The sequence below is a fragment of the Gossypium hirsutum genome, chromosome A02, assembly GCF_007990345.1.
Source record: "Gossypium hirsutum isolate 1008001.06 chromosome A02, Gossypium_hirsutum_v2.1, whole genome shotgun sequence".
Taxonomy (NCBI): Eukaryota; Viridiplantae; Streptophyta; class Magnoliopsida; order Malvales; family Malvaceae; genus Gossypium; species Gossypium hirsutum.
The window spans coordinates 84,077,791-84,100,428 of record NC_053425.1 but is presented as its reverse complement, the minus strand read 5'-3'; the positions used below and the strand labels follow the sequence as shown (position 1 = coordinate 84,100,428).

Below are 22,638 nucleotides of genomic sequence, written 5' to 3'. Positions count from 1 at the left end.
TTGACTACCAATCTAGTTTTCACAATTCAATGTGTACTAACATGATCATTATGTTATATATATGATCACCAATAAAAAAGATGAAAACAACAACACTCTCTTAATTCTAAATTTCAAACATAAATATGAACCTTTAATTAATACAATTTGTACATAAGATCTTACTCATACTTTGTTAATTATGTTTATTTGATTCTTTGTATAAGTTGATTCTATTTATTTGCTAATGCTTTGTAAGATTGTTAATTTCCAAAACAAATTAAAATTAAAATTTTTATCGTCTTAGATATGAATTTAATCATAACTTTTTTTAGGTTACCTATGTTTCAAAAAGTTTTTTGTTTAATTATGAATTTCAACTTTTTATTTTACTAAATTTCATAAATTAGTCTTTTTTTACTTTATTTTATTAGAATTCAGCCATTGCATTATAAGATAATTGAGAAGCTAGTTTAGTTGTTGGTAAATTCATAAACTTTAACTACTGATTTTTCCTAGTTTTTTTCATCTAAGTTCTTGAAATACTAGTTTTTGTTAATTCATTACAAATTGTTGAATTGTTAATTCTTAGGTAAAAAAATTTAACAGTAAGATTCAATAATGTTCAATTAGATTAACTTATTAGTTTTCATAAAGCATGAGAGTCGAATTTTAAAAAATTAAAATAAAGAGATTAACTTAGTAAAATAGTGAATGAAGTTAAGAATTATATCTAATTTTAATACAAAATATATATACCAAAATCATGTACAGAAGAATATCATATCTACTTTATATATATATATATCTTATAGACATAACTAAATTATGTTAATACATAAACCAATATACTATATAATATTAAATTTAAATTATTAGTAAAAATATTACAGTGTAGAAATGTTGAGTAATGTAGAGCAACAATGAATTAGAAACTCTATTACACATTTCTTTATGGAAACCATGTATTTAAAACACAAATATATGTCTAAAGTACCATCGAATAATATAATTACAAAGATCATTTTTGTAATTTCCTAACCAAGTTGGTCCTCGGTTAATTCGTGATACTAACTCAGTCAGGAAATTTATTAATAGTATAGAAGATATAACTTATCTAATTCTAAATGCTTCTTCTGCAGCAAGAAATTGCACTATAAGGCAAACTATAAAGAGTGGAAGAAATACCTAACTACCAAAAAAAAATGTACGGGACTCTTAATAATAGAAGCTTGTTTAGTGGAAGATTCAATAGACTACTGGGTCATTGATTTGGGAGAAACTAATCATGTTTCTGTTTCTCCACAAGGGTATGAGAAGACGAAAGAAAAAAGTGATAGCACTGTCTTAGGCTACATACATAAACAAGATATTGGAGCATTATGCAATGATCGATTCGAAGAAGGAAAATCAAGTTGTATTAGTAGAATAACCTAAATATATCCTTAGTCTAATAAAAAATGAGCAAACTGAGTTAAAGACTAATATGTCGTCTATCAAGTCCAATTGGGGAGATACCTTGTCTTAGGCATCAGAACGGATGGCTCCCATAAGATAGAGATATAGATGTGACTAACTGGATTGTCAGTACATCGAACATGACCCAACCAGAAAAGATCCTGAATTTGTTTATGGATTTATTTACTTGTGACGTTCATAGTGTGACATACCTAAATCCTGAGTGGATGACGGAATATGTATGCATCACTTGTACACTTTGATGTAAGTAAAAGCCTGAGTTCAAATAGATAAGAAACCAAAAACTGGAGCATTGGGTGTATGATTTCTTTATTATGTAGCGTAATTCACAACAGTGGAATTCATAGCCCAAAACATGAGAAAATGATATCCTCTCATTGGTATTACATTGTTGATGAAAAGTAAACATGACCATGGGTTATCTTTGTGATGGATGACTTGACCATTATTTGATAGTGATTGACTTTTCATTAAGGAAGATGTAATGGTTACCATGAGATAGAATATGATCATATTGGGATAACCACTGCAGCAAAATTGACTTTTAGCGGCATTTTTTAAGGTCTTTAGCGGCGCTTTTACAAGCACCACAAAAAAGGCCGCTATAGATGGCGCCACTAAAGTTTGTGGCGTTTATTTGAAAAAACGCCGCTAAAGATCATGACCTTTAGCGGCACTTTTTCCACAAACACCGCTAAAGATCAAGACCTTTAGCGGCGCTTTTCCACAAACGCCGCTAAAGTTCACGACCTTTAGCGGCGCTTTTTCCACAAACGCCGCTAAAGATCACGACCTTTAACGACGTTGTTTCTACAAACGCCGCTAAAGATCACGACCTTTAGCGGCGCTTTTCCACAAACGCCGCTAAAGATCACGACCTTTAGCAGCGCTTTTCTCAAAAACGCCGTGAGAAAAGCGCCGTTAAAAGTCATGAAATTCAAAAAAAATATATTACAAAATATTATAAAAGTCATGAAAAATATAAAAAATTTAAAATTCATTATCAAATTAAATTTTCCATTAAAATTTTAACTTTAAAACTAAATACAAAAATTAATGAATTTAAATTTAGAATTTAAAATAATAAATTAATAACACAATTAAAATCCAAAAGTATATGCAAAATAAAAATAATTAATAATAAATTTTCTTCTTTCAACTCAAATAAAAATAAAATGTTGAAACAAAACAATTAAATAAAAAATTAGAATAATTAGTTGACACGAGATAATTATTAAGTATATGCAAATATGCAAGTAGACGATTACAAAATAGGGCGTAGCTTTTGATCAACTAATTAGTTGATCCTATTGCAGGTTCTATCTATAATCTGCTTAACACAAACATACAAACATAAGACACTCTAATACTTTTTTGCACATAAAATATCTAAAAATCACACCTGAATTCGGATTCATAGCACATACGGTGTCAACTGCATGTTATCATCCTTATTCGCTGCTGCAATGCCTCCCACAAGCATTCGTAGAGGTAGGAGCTAGTCATTATGTGCCTCCTGCAAATTGTTCTTGGACCGCAAAGTGTAGTTGGTTTTTCCTGTTCCATTTGTCACCAGTCAAAACATAAAAGAGCTATTGCCACACAAAAGTAATCATTAAAACGATATCCAGAAAAACAATATACAGTTAAATTATGAGAATGCAAAAATACAAAACGATACCGCTGTGAGTATATCCATGTAAGCTTTCTGTGTTTTGTTTTTGTTTCATAGAACCCTTTGAAAACTTCTACACACTTGACCTGAAACAATGATGTTAAATATAAATAACAGTTCTAAACATACACTTGACCTGAAATGCTTAAATACTACTTTGCACCCATTTTGTTAGTTTAAGAAAAATATTCCACCCCCTCAATAAATTGCTATCCAAGAAGAACCTTCATGACTTAGTTTAGCAAAGAAAAAAAAAACCAATAAACATATCCACCAGAAAAAAAAAACCAATAAACATATCCACCATAGTTACTCAGGACAAAATGTTATAGGTTACTCCATTTTAAAATCTGCAAGAATGAAAACTAATTTAAAATGATATACGGTGCTATTATTTGAGGAGACAAATTCTGACTATTAATCAGGACAAAATGTTTTTCAAATTAAAAAATATATATATTACAACTATAAATTGCAGTACAAATAATACATAATTAACCATCCAAATTTAATTTGGAATCAATTTAGATTAGAAATTAAAAAAAAGTAACCAAACTCGAAAAATGGCTCAAAACTCATTCGAATTTTGAAACTTGCATTAATTAAAAATAGCAAATGATGTAATTTGCCAACTTTTGAAGATAAATATCATAAAAATTCAAAGTGTGAATGTAAGAAGATTCTTTGAGAGCAACCTTAATGGTTTAGATAACACCAAGACATTAATAGTTATTGTAATAAAAAACTTAAAAACAATAATCCACTTGATGATGTAAATTAACTAATTATTATGAATCTTCTTTTTAAGTATATAACCATTGAACTGTGGTGCTAACATGCTGACAACATTTATTTATTTATTCCAAACACTTCTTTGTTTCTTCCAAACACAATGAAATGCATAGAAAGTGAAATCATGAGCATGGTTTTAAAATAGTTAAGACTATTTTTAGAGAACACTCCATGGAGAAAAAAAAAAGAGTGCATAGCAATGAAATACTTACACCTTATCAAAGAGATAAGCCTTTCCATGCCCGCAGTGGAAAGACTGAAACACAAGTTAAGGATGGGGTTAGTATGACTCTATGATGCTGAACAACACAAGATATAATTCAGACAACAATGAGAAGCATGGCCATGATGAAGAGAAAGATCAGACAGAAAATGCGCTTGGTAACACAAGTGGCTTTGCTCCTAGACTATGCAAGAAGCCCTCTATGAACATTGGAACCAGTCACTGCATCTACAATAACATTGATGATAATAGTCCCGAAAAAAATAGGGTAGGTGGTTTTTCAATATATGATACTGATGTAAAACTAAACATGATAGGCTGACATACAACCTACTTATTTTACTCTTCCTTATGTCTCAACTCTTAAATTCCAACTTCACAAATATCAAACAATATCTTAGGCTTAGACAAAAAATAACCTCCAATTGAACCAGCCATTGTCTATTAAAGAACTGATACATAATCAAAAGAAACAGGAAGCTATGACTTATATTTTTCTCACCTTGGACTGTAACTCCTAGCAACAAATCTACCTACGCCAGGTGTTATGCGTACTAATCTGCCAAATGTAAGAAAGATATAAAGAATCCTAGACCGCTACCAAGTTTCAATGTTACGCAAAGGAGATAAGCTAAAGGATGGATATAAAGAATCCAAATTTCTTTATTTGATGCTTATGTTCATTCAACCATTTCTCAGTTATGCAGGACCTCAACCTCTAGAATATGACTAATTTAGTTCACTTACTCTTAATCCTACTACTATTTCAGAAATAGCAAGCCCAAAGCATACTGAAATCAACATAAAAGCTCGAAGCTTGTCTTCTACATCAAAATTTTCACCTTTTCTACAAAGCACACCGCACCTATGAACAGTTATACGAGTAAACTAAAGGTGCATAATTTTTAACATAATCATTAAGTTAATGAGATACGTTATGAGACAAAAAAGTAAAACAATTTACAAAAACATTCTTCTAAGAAAGGAAAGATCAACTTCGACTAGTAAGATCTACAATAAAATACATTTCCAATGAAAATCACTTCATATATAAATAATAGTATAAAATTTTGATTCATGAGGCCAATAAAAGAATACTTTAATGCTATGTTTCTTTTAGCTTAAACATTAATGAGAAAAGGCTACAACTATATACAAAAATAAAATGAAAACTTCAGTAACTCAACATGAACCTATCAACCTTAGATCTAAACATAAATCCCATAGATATAATCGATTAAAAAGCAAGAATTAAAAGAGCAAAAAGTAAAGATTAACTTACCGCCTTGCGAAGCTTCTTAATTAGAGCCATGGGCTTTCTCTTCAAACCCCTCTGGAACCTACAATCACATAACAAAAAAGAAACAATAAAAAAATAAAACCCATTTCATATTTTTTTTATTTAAAAATGAGTGGGAAAATGTTAGCAAAAAATGAATATTGTGTTATTACCTTCTGCGAGCTCGAGCATGGAAGAGCTTGACAAGCTCATCAGTGGACATATCAAGGAGAGCATCCAAATCGACACCTCGGAAGCTAAACTTCTTGAATGTTCTCTTCTTGGGCACACCGGCCGCCGCAACCTCCGTCTCTACATCCGCCTATAAAAAGTTACCGGTAAATACATTACACAGTAGGCCAAAAGAAATAAAAAGAGAAAAGAAATAATACTAAGAAAGAAAAAGAAGAAGAAAAGGAGTAGCTATGGTGGGTGAATTTAGTGCAGTGAAATGAAAAGGAAAAAGGAAATTTGGGGGCAAATTTTGAGAGTAGAAAGGAAAAAGAAATTTGGGGGATTTGGTTAACGAGCGGGTAACCAAAAAATAACTTTTGGGAGTCATGGTGTTTTGCGTTTTTTTATAAAAAAATAGTGGCCTTTTGCGGCGTTTTCTAAAAAAACGCCGATAATTCATGAATTTTATTATTTTTTAATTTAACTTTTTTTCATTTTTAACATATTTTTTTCTATTTTTTTCTTTCAAAATTTTTATGTTGAGATTATCATTTTTTTGAATTTTTTTCATTTTGAATATTAAGTTTTTTAACTGAAATATGGACTAAAATTTTAAATTTTAAATATTAAATTTTTAAGTTTTTATTTTTGATTTAATCATAGACATTTTAAAAAATAAATACATCAATATATTTTTATATGGAATAAATATAAATATTTATGTATGCAATATAAATATAAAATAGTGTTATATCAATAATTGTGTTAATAATTTACAAGAACTAGATCAAATTAAAATTCATATATACAATTGCACCCTGATCCCTATATTTATCCCTAAACACTAAAAATTAAATCCTAAACCATACACCCTAAACTATAAACCCTAAACTATAATGATAATTAATTCAATATTTTAAAATTAATATTAACATTATTAATATAATTACTGATATAGCATCATTTTATATTTATATATTGCAAACACAAATAACTATATCGCCTTTTTAACATATTTTATTTGAGACATTCTATTTAATCTAAATATATTTAAACAAAAAAAACAGATAAAATACACTCTATTATTTATACAAAGTTACATAACTTTAATAAAACAATTTCTCTATTGGAACACTCTAGTTATAATGTCCACTCTGTAAGATATTTCTATGTTATATAAACTTGGAAATTATACATAGTTCAACAAATGCTGATTAATATTTAAGCTTGCCACAATCAAAATCACCCTTTCTTAATAGCATCCCAGGTAAGAATCTAGAAAGGAAATTATCTCTTAAGAAGTTAATAATTCTCCCATTGTAAACTTCAACCCTAACCTTAATTTAAACCCTAAATCATAATCCCTAAACCCATAATTCATCATAAACCTTCAAATACTAGCTAACTCCTAAACCTTAAACCCTAAACCGTATATCTTAAACCATAGTTAACTCATAAACCTATTTAAACCCTAAACCATATATCTTAAACCATAAACCTTAAACTATAATGATAATTAATTCAATATTTTAAATTCAATACTATATCTTTTACGATTATATAAGAAAATATTTAATATATTGTATAACCATAAATTTTAATAATTATTATTTTAGGGGTTATAAATTAGTGTTTATGATTTTTTTGGGGTTTAGGGGTTATATAACTTTTAGCGGCGTTTTACTAAAAGCGCCGCTAATGCTCTGGTTTTTTAGTGGCGTTTTACCAAAAGCGCCGCTAATGCTTTGGTCTTTAGCGGCGTTTTACCAAAAGCGCCGCTAATGCCCTGGTCTTTAGCGGCGTTTTACCAAAAGCGCCGCTAATGCTCAGTCTTTAGCGGCGTTTTACCAAAAGCGCCGCTAATGCTCAGTTTTTAGCGGCGTTTTAGTAAAAAATGCCGCTGTTGCTCAGTTTTTAGCGGCGTTTTTTGTAAAACGCCGCTAAAGCTCTATTTTCCTGTAGTGAACTAATATTATTTCAAAAAGATCAAAGGTATCCTATGAGGGTAACACACTAATGAGAAGGTTATTGGACGAGCACTGAGTAGTTGCTTTCGTAATGGTATGTCGTTGAGGAGAGCTCAGTCATGATACTATAGTGGAATGACTTTGTGATTAAATGAGTTTATAATTAATAGGTGAAAAGTCGGAACTTAATTATAAATCATTTGAGCCTTAACTACATATATCTAATCAGGCCCTCCTCTAGCTCATTGAAACCAGAAATGAATTACATGTTTGAATAGAAATGAATGAAATGAATAGAAAAAGAGAAATGGAAAAAATTCAGGAATGATTATGGATTTCTCCGAAATTGGGAAATGGAATAATTTAGAAATGGATGTAGGTTTCCAGAAATGGAAATAAAAATGAAAACTTGCAATCCTATCTAGAATTACTTAAAAAATGATGGAAGAATGAGTATATGTTTTTGGATTGTTTTGAAGCCCGAAAATGAAAATAAATAATTCAGTCATAGTGAACATGTTGAGTTGTGACATATTGAACGTATTTTTTCGAAATTTACCAGGGGTAAAATCATCAAAATATTACTAGGGTAAAATTAGGGTGAGAAAATTATTTAGTATGTAGATATTAAAGTTCATTTTGGGAAATAGAAAAGTTGAATCAAGTTAGATCAGATTACAAGGGACTGGGTCAAAAAGGCCTAAGAAGTACTCATAATTGGACCCGATGTGAAAGAGGCCCAAATCCCCTCATATAACATGAAAGGGTGACAAAGCTAGTAGAAATACATTGGTGAGTCGTCCACCCCACTTCTACTCTAAGTAGAATGTTATTTTTCTATTTAAAATAAACATCTACAAGGGTTCAACATTCTCTTTCTATAAATAAATGACACCAATAGAGCTATTTACACAACTTTAAGAGATTGTTATTCTGCTGAAAAACAGGGAGAATTTATTCTCAACTTATAAACATATTTTTCAAAATAACAATTTTATCGGTTTCTATTAAAGAAGAGAGAATTTTCGTTTTCACCTCAAAAGAAAACTTTTTCTATTTTTGTGTTTTGGTTCAATTGGTTTAAGCCCACACATGAAGCAATTCGTGGTACAAAAATAACGGAGAAGATCATTTGGTTGAAAGCCAGAAAACATTAAGGATCCGCTTATCAAAAAACATATGTGCGTATTCGGTTAAGGTTTATTGCTATAAATATCACAAGTTGGGTCGATTTTCAAAATTTTAATTTTCTGTTATACAAGAAAACCATTTTCAAACCGGATTTTTCCAACACATGTGCCTTGCAAACCATAGGCTACTTCAAATCTCACATAGCCAAGAACTTTCCACACAGCTATGTCCTTCTTGTAGGTTAATTTTGCAATTGCCATACGGCCACAGTCTATTACACAGTCTGGCCACACGACTGTGTAACCTTTCTACATGGCCTACAACCTCTCACACGATCGTGTGACCTCTAATTATAGTTTTACCCAGAGTTTTGTGAAATGTTCTGTTTAGTCCCTAAATTGTCCCCGAACTATTTTTAGTGTTTTATCTCATTCAATTGAGTCCTTGATAATATGAATAATGTTGGAATCCATGATCTGATTAACTAAATTGTTACGGTATATGCATGATATGTAATTGGTACATGTTTATTGTCATTGGTTTATTCATATATTGTTACTGTTACTCATACCATTGTGTTTTCGATTGCATGATTAACATGACTACTGTTACCAGTAAATTGAGTACATATCATACATGTCTTGTAATGCCTTGAATAATTTTTTTTGATTCTGTCAATATCTGACACAAATGTGTAATTGTTTTAGTGGTTAAGTGTTCTAGGTGTGTTTGGGAGGTCTTGGGTTCAAGTATCTTCTTTGCCAAATTTTGTTATTTTTCTAATCTAAGCCTTACCCTTATGGAGTGGGCTTATGTAAAATTATCTATGAATCCTTATCAGAATAAATTTACTGGTTCAAGTGGTAAGGGAGTTAATATGTTGGAGGTCATGTCTTCAAATCCATGCATGAGCGTGGGTATTATTTTTGCTCGGTTTTGTAGTAGTGTTTCAGTAGTATTGGGATTCTAAAGAAGTTGGGATTATGGGGTTAGTGGGAAGTTAGATTATATCTAAATTGTTTTATTTTGTTTTTTTTCTCTCTTTCCTCTTTATGGAATTCTAACGTTCTTCTTCCCTTTTCCTCTCCTTTATTTTTCCTCCTTCAATTTTTCGTGGTTTTCCTCTAATCTCTGTAGGGTTTTCTTGGTTATTCATCGCTACTGCATGCTTGATCCTTTGTTTGACTAGTAAGTGACCTTTTAGCCTTTAACTTTTTGGTTTGGGATTAGTAATGTTAGGTTATGGACTAAGTGGTGAATTCTACATTTAGGAGAAGGTTGTGAGGAAGGAAATCGCGCTTCATCGACTTGGTTCAAGATTTTGTTCGTTCTTGGTTGTGGTAAGTTTGTTTTATGTATTTCGAAAAATCGTGTTAGGCTCGATATTTGGTTGCTAACGAGGTTGGATATTCTATTTTAGGTGTTGGTGGTCTCGGGAGTGATTTTGAAACAAAACTAAAACAGGTGTGTACCCGAAACACAGAAAAACGAGTTTAAAAAAAAGCTAAAAAACTATTCTGTCGACGCCACACGCGCGTGTGGTCACCAGTGTGGTTGGTCGTGTGTGAGATATAGCTGTGTGTTCAATGAAGGCATGGTCGTGCACAAGACACGGTCGTGTGATGGTCGAAGTGCGACTGTGTGAGCCACATGGGCTAGGCCAAGTTCGATGTGTGGGCCAAACGGGCGTGTGGGTTTTTGGGCTAGGCCATATAGGCCACATGGGTAAGGCCAATTTAGGTGTGTGGACCACACGGGCATGTGGCCCCATATTTCAAAAAATTTTCTTAAGGTCGCATGGATCTTTCCGATAGACTGTGGGCCTACTGTAAGGTTGGTAAGGGTTAACCAAACCCTAAAACTGTAGATCTGATAGTCTGATGTTTTGTTTTGACCATGATAATGCTATGAATGTCTGATTATTCTGATATATACACATAAGCATGTTGAGCATGTCTAGTATGTTATTTTGTATCTGTTTCTGTATATGATTGTATGGTGGGATTTGTATATGAGGAGGAAGTATTTTGTACGACAATCGTCGCCTATATTCTGGCAGCTTGGTTAAACATTATTTGACATGTGTCGTAATGGCATGATATGGTGTGTAGGGATGGGTGGGTGTTTTTAACCTCACATGGTGTGATGGGATGGTCAGAGTTGGTGTGTAGAGGCTAGGGGTAAGACTCTGTATATCTAATTTTGTTTACTGTATGTAAAAAGGGTATGAGCTTGACTTTGTATCTGTATGTTTGCATGCTTAATTCTATTGGGTTGCACATTGAGTTTACGAAAACTCACATTCGTTTGCCCGTTCTGTTTAGGTAATCTACAGAATTAGGCAGATTGGTGCGATGGAGCCTCTCGGTGACCTCGAGCTCGTAAACTAATTAGGTTTATGGTTTTTATTTTAAGGATTATTTTTGGATTTTTGTAATAATTGGACTCTCCAGACTTTTTGGCTAATTTTCTTTTAGATTTGGATTTCTATTTTAGTACTTAATTTGTGACTAATATCTAAAAACTATGGTTTTTACTAAAACAAAAGTTTTTTCAAAAATACGAACTACTTTCTTTAAATACAACGTTTTTCGTAAGCTTCCACTGTAAATCATGTTTAGAGGCAAATTAATTAATTAGATAATGTTTTGACATTGGATACAAGCAAATAGGAATTGAAAAACTGAAATGGTTTATCGTATTAACTTCGTTTTCAAACCCATTCTTTGTGACACCTCCGACCATACATTCTTTGTGACACCTCCGGATATGGCCATAACGTCTAGGCCAGGTTTGGGGTATTACATTTAGTGGTATGAGAGCCAGATTGCAAAACTCGGGCTGTGAATTTTGGGTTTCAAAATTGTGATTTAAAAAGAATTGGCTTTCAAATATTTTGGATAATTTGAGAAAGTATGTGGTACACCAAGTTTCCAGGGCCGATCTTGTAAGTATTTCTGAAATTTAGATAGTACACTCTGAAAACACTGTAGATAGCTCTTTTTGAAGCTGTACTGAAATAGTTAGAGACTGAAACTTCTGAAAACATCTCTGAACTTCTGATAATTTATGCATAAAATATCTATTAATAAATACTAGAACTGATGTATACAACTTTATAATGTAGATAAATTTGAAAATTTATGATGAGGGCTCATGGAACTCGCAGACGTGGTATTCGAGGTCGTGGTAGATGCCGTAAGGGGGCTCGAGTTGAATCTTCCTTTCTGGGTAGTATGTCGAATTTAGATACGAGTGAGACACTGGTTTCACCTACTACTGAGACTGGGTCTCAAAGCCACTCGGCTGAGGACGACACACTGTCCCAAGCCATGCTAAGAATATTAGAGAGGGTCGCTGGGCCCCATACTGGATCTCGGGGCCGAGGGTCAGTAACTGAACGACTTCGGTCTAATGGTGCTGAACTATTTAGGGGTGTCACTGAAGTCGCCCCTACTATGGTTGAGTATTGGTTGGAGGCTACTGAAAGGATTATAAATAATTTAGAATGTACTCTTGAGCAGAAACTTAAGGGTGAAGACTCCTTGCTTCGCGACGAGACATATCAATGGTGGTTGACAGTTGAGGAGGGTACTCAGCCTAATCGTTTGAACTGGGATTTCTTTAAAACCACATTTCATAGTAAGTACGTGGGGATGAGCTATGTGATGCTCGTGGGCGTGATTTCATGAATCTCACACAAGTGGATAGATCAGTGGCCGAGTATGATGCCAAGTTTCTAAGGCTGAGCCGCTACGCTCAAGGTATGGTGGTGTTTGAGTATGAGAGGTGCATTCGGTTTGAGGATGGCTTGAGGGATAACTTAAGGGTATTGATTGCTCCACAGAGGGAGCGAGAGTTAGGGGTTTTGGTTGAGAATGCAAGTATCACCGAGGATATTAAGCGCGTTCAGCTCCAGAATAAGGTTCGAGAGAGGGGTAAGAATAAGAGGGATTCAGAGCCCTCTAGTTCTGTTCAGATGCCTAAGAAAAAAGCCAGACTTGATGGGCCTGTTAGAGTGGGGGTTTCTGTTGCACCTACTGGATTCAGCCGTGTGGAGATTGTGGTAAGTGCCATCCGGGCGAGTGTTGGAGGAGGATTGGGGCTTGTCTGAGGTGTGGGTCCTTGGAGTATTGGATTCGAGAGTGTCCACAGCGGGCAGATCAGATGCAAGCTTCGGGACCAGGTTCTGTACAGCCTCAAAGGGTAGTTCAGTAGCCACCTAGAGGCCATAGACCGGCTAGGGGTGGTAATGGTATAGGTTGTGGGCAGAGAGCACAGGGCAGAGGTGCTAGTCAGACTGAGACGAGGTAGCCTGCGTTGGTTTATGTTGCTCGATGCCGAGAGGATAAAGATGCTCTAGATGTTATTACTGGTATGTTTTTAATTTTTGATGTACCTTACACTGATTTGATAAACATAGGTTCTACACACTCCTATGTAGCTAGTTCTGTATCCGAGAACCTGAAAATTTCTATTGAAAGAACTTTTAGTGAGATCATTGTACTGAGTCCATTGGGGCAGTCTATTCAGGTTAGTAAAATTTATAGGGATGTTATGTTAGTGGTGCAATGGGCTATTTTTCTGGCAAATCTAATGAAGCTTCTGTTTGGGGAGTTCGACTTAATTCTGCGTATGGACTGGTTAGTTGAGCACTGTGACTGCACATCTAATATGGTTGTTCTGAGGACCGAGGATGATAAAGAAGTGGTTGTGATAGGTGAGTGCTAAGATTATCTGTCCAACGTGATCTCTGCACTTGTGGCTGAGAAATTGGTTCAAAAAGGATGTGAGGCATTTTGGCTTATGTCAGTGTTTCTATTCCTAAAGACTCTTCTGTCGGGGATATCAGAACAATGAGGGATTTTCCGGATGTCTTTCCTGAGAAGTTACCGGGTTTACCTTTAAATCGTAAGTTGAGTTCGACATTGAGCTTCTACCAAGTACAGCTCTGATGTCCATCGCTCCCTATCTCATGGCACCAAAAGAGCTTAAAGAGCTTAAGGCTCAATTCCAAGAGCTGCTAGATCGTGGTTTCATCGGCCCTAGCGTGTCTCCGTGGAGAGCATTAATTCTGTTTGTGAAGAAAAAGAATGGCACCATGAGAATGTACATCGACTATCGGCAACTGAATAAACTGACGGTGAAGAATAAGTATCCACTTCTGAGGATCGACGATCTGTTTGATCAGTTTCGAAGGGCTTCAGTGTTTTTGAATATTGATCTTCGTTCTGGGTATCATCGGTTAAGAGTTAAGAAAATAGATGCTCATATGACTCGTTTAGGACTCGTTATGGGTATCACGAGTTCCTAGTTATACCTATTGGTTTGGCGAATGCTCGAGCTGCATTCATGGATCTGATAAGCTGAGTCTTTCAGCCATATCTGGATCAGATCGTCACGGTCTTCATCGACGATATTCCGGGGTACTCTAAGACTGAGGATGAGCATGATGAGTATTTTAGAGTAGTGCTTCAGATACTCCGTGAGAAATAGCTCTACACTAAGTTGAGCAAATGTGAGTTTTGGCTGCGTGAGGTGACTTTTCTGGGATACGTGGTTTCAACTGAGGGGATCCATATTGATCCGAGAAAGATTGAGGCTGTGCTTGATTGGAAACAACCTAAGAAAATTTCTGAGATTTGTAGTTTTTTGGGTCTTTCGGGTTATTATCGGCGTTTTGTTAAGGGGTTCTCTCTGATTACAGATATTTTGACTAAGCTTTTGTGTAAAGGTGTTCCTTTTCTTTGGACTGATGCGCAAGAATTGAGCTTCAAGAAGCTCAATTCTATTCTAACTCAGGCTCTTGTTTTGATACAGCCTGAATCTGGTAAGGAGTTTATGGTGTACAGTAATGCGTCACACATCGGTTTGGGATGTGTATTGATGTAAGATGGCAAAGTTGTGGCTTATGTGTCCCATCAGCTTAAGACACATGAAGGGAATTATCTGACGCATGATCTCAAGTTGGCTACGGTGTTTTTGCGTTGAAAATCTAGAGGGACTATCTGTATGGCGAGAGATGTATTATCTACACCGATCACAAGAGCCTCAAGTATCTCCTTACCTTGAAAGAGTTGAATCTTAGACATCGGCGATGGATTGAGCTGCTAAAAAATTATGACTGCACGATAGAGTATCATTTTGTTAAGGCTAATGTGGTGGCCGATGCTCTAAGTCGTAGAGCGATGACTGATTTGAGGGCGATGTTTGCTTGACTTAGTCTGTTTAATGATGGGAGTCTATTAGCTGAGTTGCAAGTTAAGCTGACTTGGGTTGAGCAGATTTGAGTTAAATAGTTAGGGGATGAGTGTCTAGATTTGCGGTTTCGTCAGGTTGAGAGTGGCAGTACTTCGAATTTTGGGCTGAATAATGATGATGTTTTGTGTTTTTGAGGTCAGATCTGTGTGCCGAATGATTTCAATTTGAGGCAATCAATTCTGAGAGGGGCGCATAGTAGCCCTTTTGCTATGCATCCCGGTGGTAATAAGATGTACTGGGATCTCCGTAAGTTGTACTGGTGGCTAGGTTTGAAACATGAGGTTACAAATTTTGTGGCTCGATGCCTGACGTGCAGCAAGTTAAGGCTGAACACCAGTTGCCTTCAGGTTTGCTTCAACTCGTCAAGATTCCCTTATGGAAATAAGAACAAATGACAATGGATTTTGTTAGTGGGTTGCCCTTGACACCCACTAAGAAGAATTCTATTTGGGTTATCATGGATCGATTGACCAAGTCTGCTCATTTTATTCCAGTTAAAACGGATTATTCTCTGTAGAAGTTAGCGAAGCTGTACATTTTCGAGATTGTAAGACTACACGGGGTTCCTGTTTCGATAATTTCTGATAGAGATCCTTGCTTCACTTTTCGATTCTGGAAGAAATTACCTGAAGCTCTGGATTCGAGATTGGACTTTAGTACTGCATTTCATCCTTAGACTGATGGTCAATCTGAGAGGGTGATTCAAATACTGGAGGATATGCTTTGGAGTTGTGTGATTAATTTCTGAGGTAGTTGGGAGGATTATCTGTCGTTAACTGAGTTCGTCTACAATAACAGTTTCTAGGCTAGCATTTAGATGGCACCTTACAAGGCTTTGTATGGTTGTAAGTGTCATACTCCACTATGTTGGACCGAGTTGGATGAATGTCGAGTTTTGGGTCCTGAATTTATTTTTGAGACCGAGGACAAAGTGAGATTGATTCGGGATCATCTGAAGGTAGCTTCTAATAGACAGAAATCTCATGCAGATCTGAAGAGGCGTGATATTGAGTAGTCTGTAGGAGACTTCGTATTTCTTAAGGTTTTTCCATGGAAGGAAGTTCTGAGATTCGGTCATAAAGGCAAGTTGAGCCTAGGTTTATTAGGCTATATGGGATTTTGAAGTGTGTGAGACTGATTGCTTATCAATTAGAGCTACCTCCTATGTTAGACCGTATCCATGATGTGTTTCACATCTCAATGTTGAGGCGGTATCAGTCTGACCCATCTCACGTTTTCTCAGTTAAGGAGATCGAGGTTAGGCCGGATTTGACTTTGAAGAGGAATCAATTTAGATTTTGGACCGTAATATTAAGTTCCAAAGAGGAATTCAATTCCTCTAATGAAGGTTCTGTGGCGGAATCATGGTACTGAAGAGGCCACGTGGGAACTTGAGGACTCGATGCATTAACAAGATCCTCATCTATTAGGATCAAGTAAATTTTGAGGGCAAAATCTTTGGGGGGTAGAGTTGTAATGCCCTGAATAATTTATTTTTGATTCTGTAAATATCTGAATCAAATGTGTAATTGCTTCAGTTATTAAGTGTTCTGGGTGTGTTTGGGAGGTCTTGGGTTCAATTCTCTTCTTTGCCAAAATTTGTTATTTTTCTGATCTAAGCCTTACTCTTGTGGAGTGGGCTTATATAAAATTATTTGTGAATCCTTATGAGAATGAGTCTGCTGGTTCAAGTGGTAAGGGAGTTAGTGTGTTGGAGGTCTTATGTTTGAATCCCTGCATGAGTGTGGGTATTATTTTTGCTCGATTTTGTGATAGTGTTTCGATAATGTTAGGATTCTGAGGAAGTTGGGATTATGGGGTTAGTGGGAAGCTAGATGATATCTAAATTATTTTATTTTGTTTTGTTTTATTTTTTTTGTTTTCTCTCTTTCCTTTTCACGAAATTCTGACGTCCTTCTTCCCTTTTCCACTCATTTGTTTTTCCTCCTTCAATTTTTCCTGGTTTTCCTTTAATCTCTGAAGACCATTAATATTGAGAGGTTTTGTTGGTTCAGGCTAGACATGCAATGTAGAGCTTGCAAGCAGTTTGGACATATGGAGAAAGTATGCAAGAATAGAGGGTGAACCCAACAACAATAGCCACAACAACAAAATGTTCAGGCTTAAGTATTTAGGGAGATCATGTTCAGGAGGAGCAAGTATTCGCAACCTCTTGTTTTGCATATATAAGTAGAGTCACAAAGGGTTGGTTGATTAACAATGGTTGCACTAACCATATGACCTCAGATGAAAGCATCTTCAAGAAGCTAGATAGAAGTTGCACTTCAAAACTGAGGATTGGAAATGGAATACTCTTTAAGCTAAGGGCAAAGGTGATGTGTTGATCAACACGCCATTAGGTACTAAAATAATTTTATATGTTCTTTTAGTACCTGAAATAGACCAAAATCTCTTTAGCATTGGTCAACTACTCAAAAAAAAAAAAAACTATAATGTTGTTTTTAAAGATAATGGTTGCGCTATATTGGATTCATTGGGACATGAAGTTTTGACAGTCTTAATGAAAGATAGAAGCTTTGTGTTGGATTGGAATGAAGTGGCCTCAAGTTCTTATACCAATTCTGTAGATGAAACTAATCTTTAGCACAAAATTTTGGGACACGCAAATTATATGTTCCTCGACCAAATGTGCATGTTAGATTTGGTTCAGAATATGGCCAAAGTTGAAGATCAAAAAGAGTGTTTGCGAAGTATATCAATTGGGGAAACAAACTAGGCTTCTATTTCTAACAAACAAAGCCTGACGTGCTAATGAAAAACTCCACCTGGTCCACATAGATGGTTTTTTACCTATGCGAACTGGTTTACTGAATGGTAACAGGTATTTTATTTTATTTATTGATGACTACACAAGGTTTTGTTGGGTCTTTTTCATGCAACCTAAGTCTAAAATAGCTGGCAATTTTTGGAAGTTCAAAACAATGGTGGAAAATCAAGCTAACAACAAGCTTAAAATGTTTTTATCAGATAATAGATCTGAGTACACCTCAGACAAGTTTCAAAAGTTTTGTGAAGAGGAAAGGATTCACCACTAGCTCACCAACTTCTACACTCCTCAGCAAAATGGAGTATGTGAAAGAAAGAACAAGACAATTATGGACATGGCGAGGTGCTTATTGTTTCAAAGTAACCCGCCAAATAGATTTTGGGCTAATGTAGTAAATACCTCAATATATCTACTCAATAGGCTGTCAACCAAGGATGTAAAGGCGAAGACTCCATTCAAAGTATGGTATGGTCACAAACCTTCAGTTTCTCATTTGAAAGTATTTGGTTATATTTGTTTTGTTCATATACCACATGTGAAAAGAAGTAAAATTGAAAGGAGGTCGCAGCCTGGGATCTTTTTGAGATACAGTTGCGACAAGAAGGTTATAGAAATTTTTTTTAGCCAGTGAAGCTGAGTTGCTCAAGCAATGAGAGCTTGAGCTAGGTTTCGAGCCTACCAATGATCAAGTTGAAGATGAAAAATTTGATGATTTTCCAGTGAGAGGCACTCAAAAAATCACTAAAATTTATGAAAGAGCTAATGTAGCAGTTCTTGAACTAACCAATTCTAAAGAAGCTGAAGCAATTGAAGGCCAGAAAGAAGCAATGCGAGCTGAGTTGAAGATGATCCACAAAAATCAAACTTGGGAACTTGTTGATAAGCCATCACATAAAAAAGTTATTGGTGTCAAATGGGTGTTCAAAACCAAACTCAATGTTGATGGCTCACTCAATAGGTTCCAGGCAAGATTGGTTGTGAAGGGTTTCAGTTAAGAATATGGGATCAATTATATGGATACATTCACACCACTAGCAAGGTTGGAAACAATAAGATTGTTACTGGCTTTAGTAGCACAAATGGGTTGTAGAATTCATTAATTGGATGTCAAATCAACTTTTTTAAATGGGTACTTGCAAGAAATGATTTATGAGGAACAACCACTTGGTTTCACAGTCGAAAGAAGTGAAGGGAAGGTTTACAAGCTTAAAAAGCCTTGTATAGGCTGAAACAGGCTCCAAGGGCTTAGTATGTTATAATTGATGAGTATTTGCTAAGCTTGAGATTTGAGAAGACCCTAAGTGAACCTACTCTTTATGTTAAGAAAACTGGGAGGTCACAACATTAATTGTTTCCTTATATGTTGATGACTTGCTAGTAATTAGGAGCAGTAATGACTTGGTGAAGGAATTTAAGCTGCGGATGGAGAAGATATTTGAGATGTTAGACATTGGAAAAATCATATACTTTTTAGGCATGATAGTAGAACAAGTTCAAGAAGGGATATTCATCAATCAATGAAGCTTTTCCTCGAAGATCTTGGAAAGGTTTTGCATGGATAGGTGCAAACCAGCAAGCACTCTTGTAGCAATTAGTGAAAATCTTAGCAATAATGAAGATTTTGAGAGGGTCAATGAGAGGAATTACATATGTCTCATTGGTTGCTTATTGTATTTGACAGAAACACGACTTGATATTATGTATATAGTAGGTTTGCTATCAAATTTCATACACTGCTGCAATATATCACATTTTAAGGTTGCTAAGAGAGTGCTAAGATATATCAAAGGAACCGCCAATGTGTCCATATTGAAGCTTGTGGGGTACATTGACAATGATTGGGTTGGATTAGTGGATGATATGCGAAGCACCCCTGGATATTTTTTCTCACTGGATCTGGCGTACTCTCTTGGAATTTGAAAAAGCAATCAATTGCTGCTTAATCCACAGTTGAGGCGAAGTATATAGTTGTGGCAGCAGCAGTCAACCAAGCAATTTGGTTGAGAAAACTTTTAAGCGACTTGAATTTTGTGCAGGTTGAAGCAACGTAAATTTTCTGCAATAATCAATCCATTGTGGCAATTGCAAAGAATCCTATCTTCCATAGGAAGACAAAATATTTCAAGATTAAGTACCACTTTGTGAGGGAAGTTAAACAAAGCAAGGAAGTAATTGCAGTTCAGAAGTTCAACAAACATATATTCTGACCAAGCCTCTTGGAAAGGTGAGATTCGAAAAATTGAAGAATGAAATTGGAGTTCGCAGTATAGAAGCCAAGGAGGAGTGTTACGAGATGGCTAACCATGCATTGGCAAAGACACATGGCGAACAGCATAAATGGTGAACAATCCAATTGGCAAACACACATGGGAGATAGTCCAAGCATGAGTCATTTGGCGCACAATCAAAATATGAGAAGGATGGTGAACTATCATGCGAGTGATACATTGATGATTGACTTCTCCTTGAAAAGATGTTTAGATGCTAATTTTTTTCATGTTAACTTTTGCGTGCAAATTATGTTTTCTCAATTTTTAGGAGATTAGATGTTTTTGTTAGAGTACAAGGAAAGGAATTTTGTTATAAATAGTAATGTTTTTCTAGTTGAAAATTAATGAAAAATATTAGTAGATCATTTTATACTACCATCATACTCGTTTCTTCTCCACTTTCCTTTCTTGTTCATATCCCCAACACATGTGCAATTGCAATTTGGTAGAAAGATTCTTGAGGTGCAATCTAAATGGGAGGCGAGTTTAGAAAGTTTTATGGTGTTTTACAAGAAGTTGGGATTAAGCACAGGGTGTCTTCAAGTTGGGATTAAACATAGGGTGTCTTGTCCTCACACCTCTGAGCAAAATGGGGTTATGGAGCACAAGCATCGCCATATTGTTGGGGGGGGGGGAATTGGCCTTATTGGAAAAAGCCTCTCTTCCAATTTGATATTGGTCTGGTGCATTTTCAACTGCAGTATATTTGATTAACAAATTACCTACACGTGTTTTGAATGGAGTGTCACTTTATGAGCAACTTCTCAAGCTGAAACCTGACTATCAATTTCTTAGGGCGTTTGGCTCACTATGTTTTCCTTATATAAGGCCCTTAAATAATCATAAGGTGTAACTTTGGTCTGTTCCATGTACATTTTTAGGCTATAGTTCTATGCATAAACGGTAAAAGTGCTTAACTAAGCAAGGGAAATTTGTGATATCTAGACATGTGATTTTTTACGAGAACGTGTTTCCTTTTGCTGAAAAGTTGAATCAAGTTCCTAGTTTTGCATCATAGTCTTCTATTACATCTAGTTGCTTATGCAAATGCTGATTGGGGTAGTAGTGCGTAAGATAAGAGGTCAACATCAAGGTATCTTGTAAAGCTTGGTGATAATCTTATTGAATGGAGGTCTAAGAAACAACCAGTGGTTTCTTTGTCCACGTCCAAGGTTGAATACAGAAGTGTGGTTGATGTTGTTTCTGAAGTTATTTGGATTCAATCTTTGTTAGAAGATCTAGGTGTTCAGTTATAGACTATTCCTGTGGTACAGTGTATAATATGAGCGCGGTGGCTATGTTAGGAAATCCGGCGCGATCCAAACATGTGGAGCTTCAGCTTCATTTTGTTAGAGAACGATTTAATGTGGGAAAACTTTAAGTAAATCATGTTCCTAGTAGAGAGCAAGTTGCAAACATTTTGACCACCACTTTTTGAAGGCTTGTTTTGTTATTTTCGAGACAAACTGAAGGTCACTACTGTTAATGTTATGGTTTAATGATGTAATTTCTTTTTTGTTTCTTAGACACCGAGGGAGTATTGGACCAACTGTTGTTACTTTAATTAGCAACTGTTTAGTCTAGGTGCTGACTGTTAGTTAAAGGTTATCTATAATGTTATGAGTTGGTTGCTCATTTAGCATAGATATGCAATCTTATGTATTGATAACTCAGTTGATTGCGAACTAAGAATTCTCTGTATTTCTTCTTTTCTCTTGATCTTGTTTATTGTTTTCATGCTCTTAATTGCTTAATGCATAGTTGTTCGACATGAATTGAAGATGAAAATTGGGCATAAAAAAAGAGTTTAACTCCTAAAAGAAATAGTTTTAATTTTAACATCATGTACATTAATCATTAAGCAGTTCTTAATCTCTAAATTTACATCTTGCTTCCCCAAACTGAAAATAAATGAAAAAGCCCTCATCAAGGGTGAAGTTAAAAAGTTGTTTTCGATTCAAAACTATTTTTATATCTTTATAATTTTTTAAAAATTAAATTAATTTTTTATCATTTTTAAAAGGTTAAAGTGTAATTTTAAAATTATCAATTTAAAATTTTATAAATTAGAAAATAGCCTAAATGAAAAATTTTTCACTTTAGGAGAGTCGGGATCCTGCCAGCCTCCTTACTTCATTATTGTCCTCACCGAACATAGATGAAAAGATTTCTCTTATGCATACATAAACATAATATAGATTTAAAAGAATTATAACAAGTGGATCAATATCGAACAAATGTATAAATTTAAAGTTTATATATCTAGTAGATTCGTATAGGCATCGTTAAATTCTCTATTAAATTAAGTTCTAATACGGTGTCATTTTTTGTTACATGGATATTAAGTTAGTATTTTTTAATTTTAAAATATCACGCCAATAAATTTATCAAAAGAATTATAAAAATATTAATAAATAGATCTAAATTTTTAAATTTAAAACATCACTAAATTTTTTAAAATAAAACATAGAAAATTAAATTCCAAAAATAATTACAAAAATTAAATTTTTATTGTATAATTTAATTAGAAAATAAATAATTGGAGGACTAAATTTGTAATATTCCATGGGCACCGATAGCTTTAGTATAGGGGAGGAAACGTGGCAGCCTAGAGTGAAGT

At 34.7% G+C, this 22,638-nt stretch overlaps 1 protein-coding gene across 1 annotated transcript; it reads right to left on the bottom strand.

The window, feature by feature from the left end:
- Positions 1–2,671: 2,671 nt before the first annotated feature.
- LOC107951916 (uncharacterized) lies at positions 2,672–8,959 on the bottom strand. Its single transcript, XM_041084194.1, has 6 exons — positions 8,828–8,959; positions 5,601–5,749; positions 5,431–5,488; positions 4,140–4,181; positions 3,140–3,219; positions 2,672–3,015 (listed from the first exon to the last, which is right to left on the bottom strand). Exons 1-6 carry the CDS (start codon positions 8,957–8,959, stop codon positions 2,964–2,966), a joined length of 513 nt encoding a protein of 170 aa, XP_040940128.1. The 3' UTR covers positions 2,672–2,963.
- Between the last annotated feature and the right edge of the window lie 13,679 nt (positions 8,960–22,638).

Bases quoted from the DNA above. Each gene is read 5' to 3' on its own strand.
- LOC107951916 (XM_041084194.1), bottom strand. From the start codon at position 8,959: ATGGCAATTGCAAAATTAACCTACAAGAAGGACATAGCTGTGTGGAAA. The intron at 5,750-8,827 runs GTATAACAGAAA...AACTTTTTATAG, and splicing joins GGTTTGAAAATGGTTTTCTT to GCGGATGTAGAGACGGAGGT. The intron at 3,220-4,139 runs GTGTAAGTATTT...TCATTGTTTCAG, and splicing joins AGGCTTATCTCTTTGATAAG to GTCAAGTGTGTAGAAGTTTT.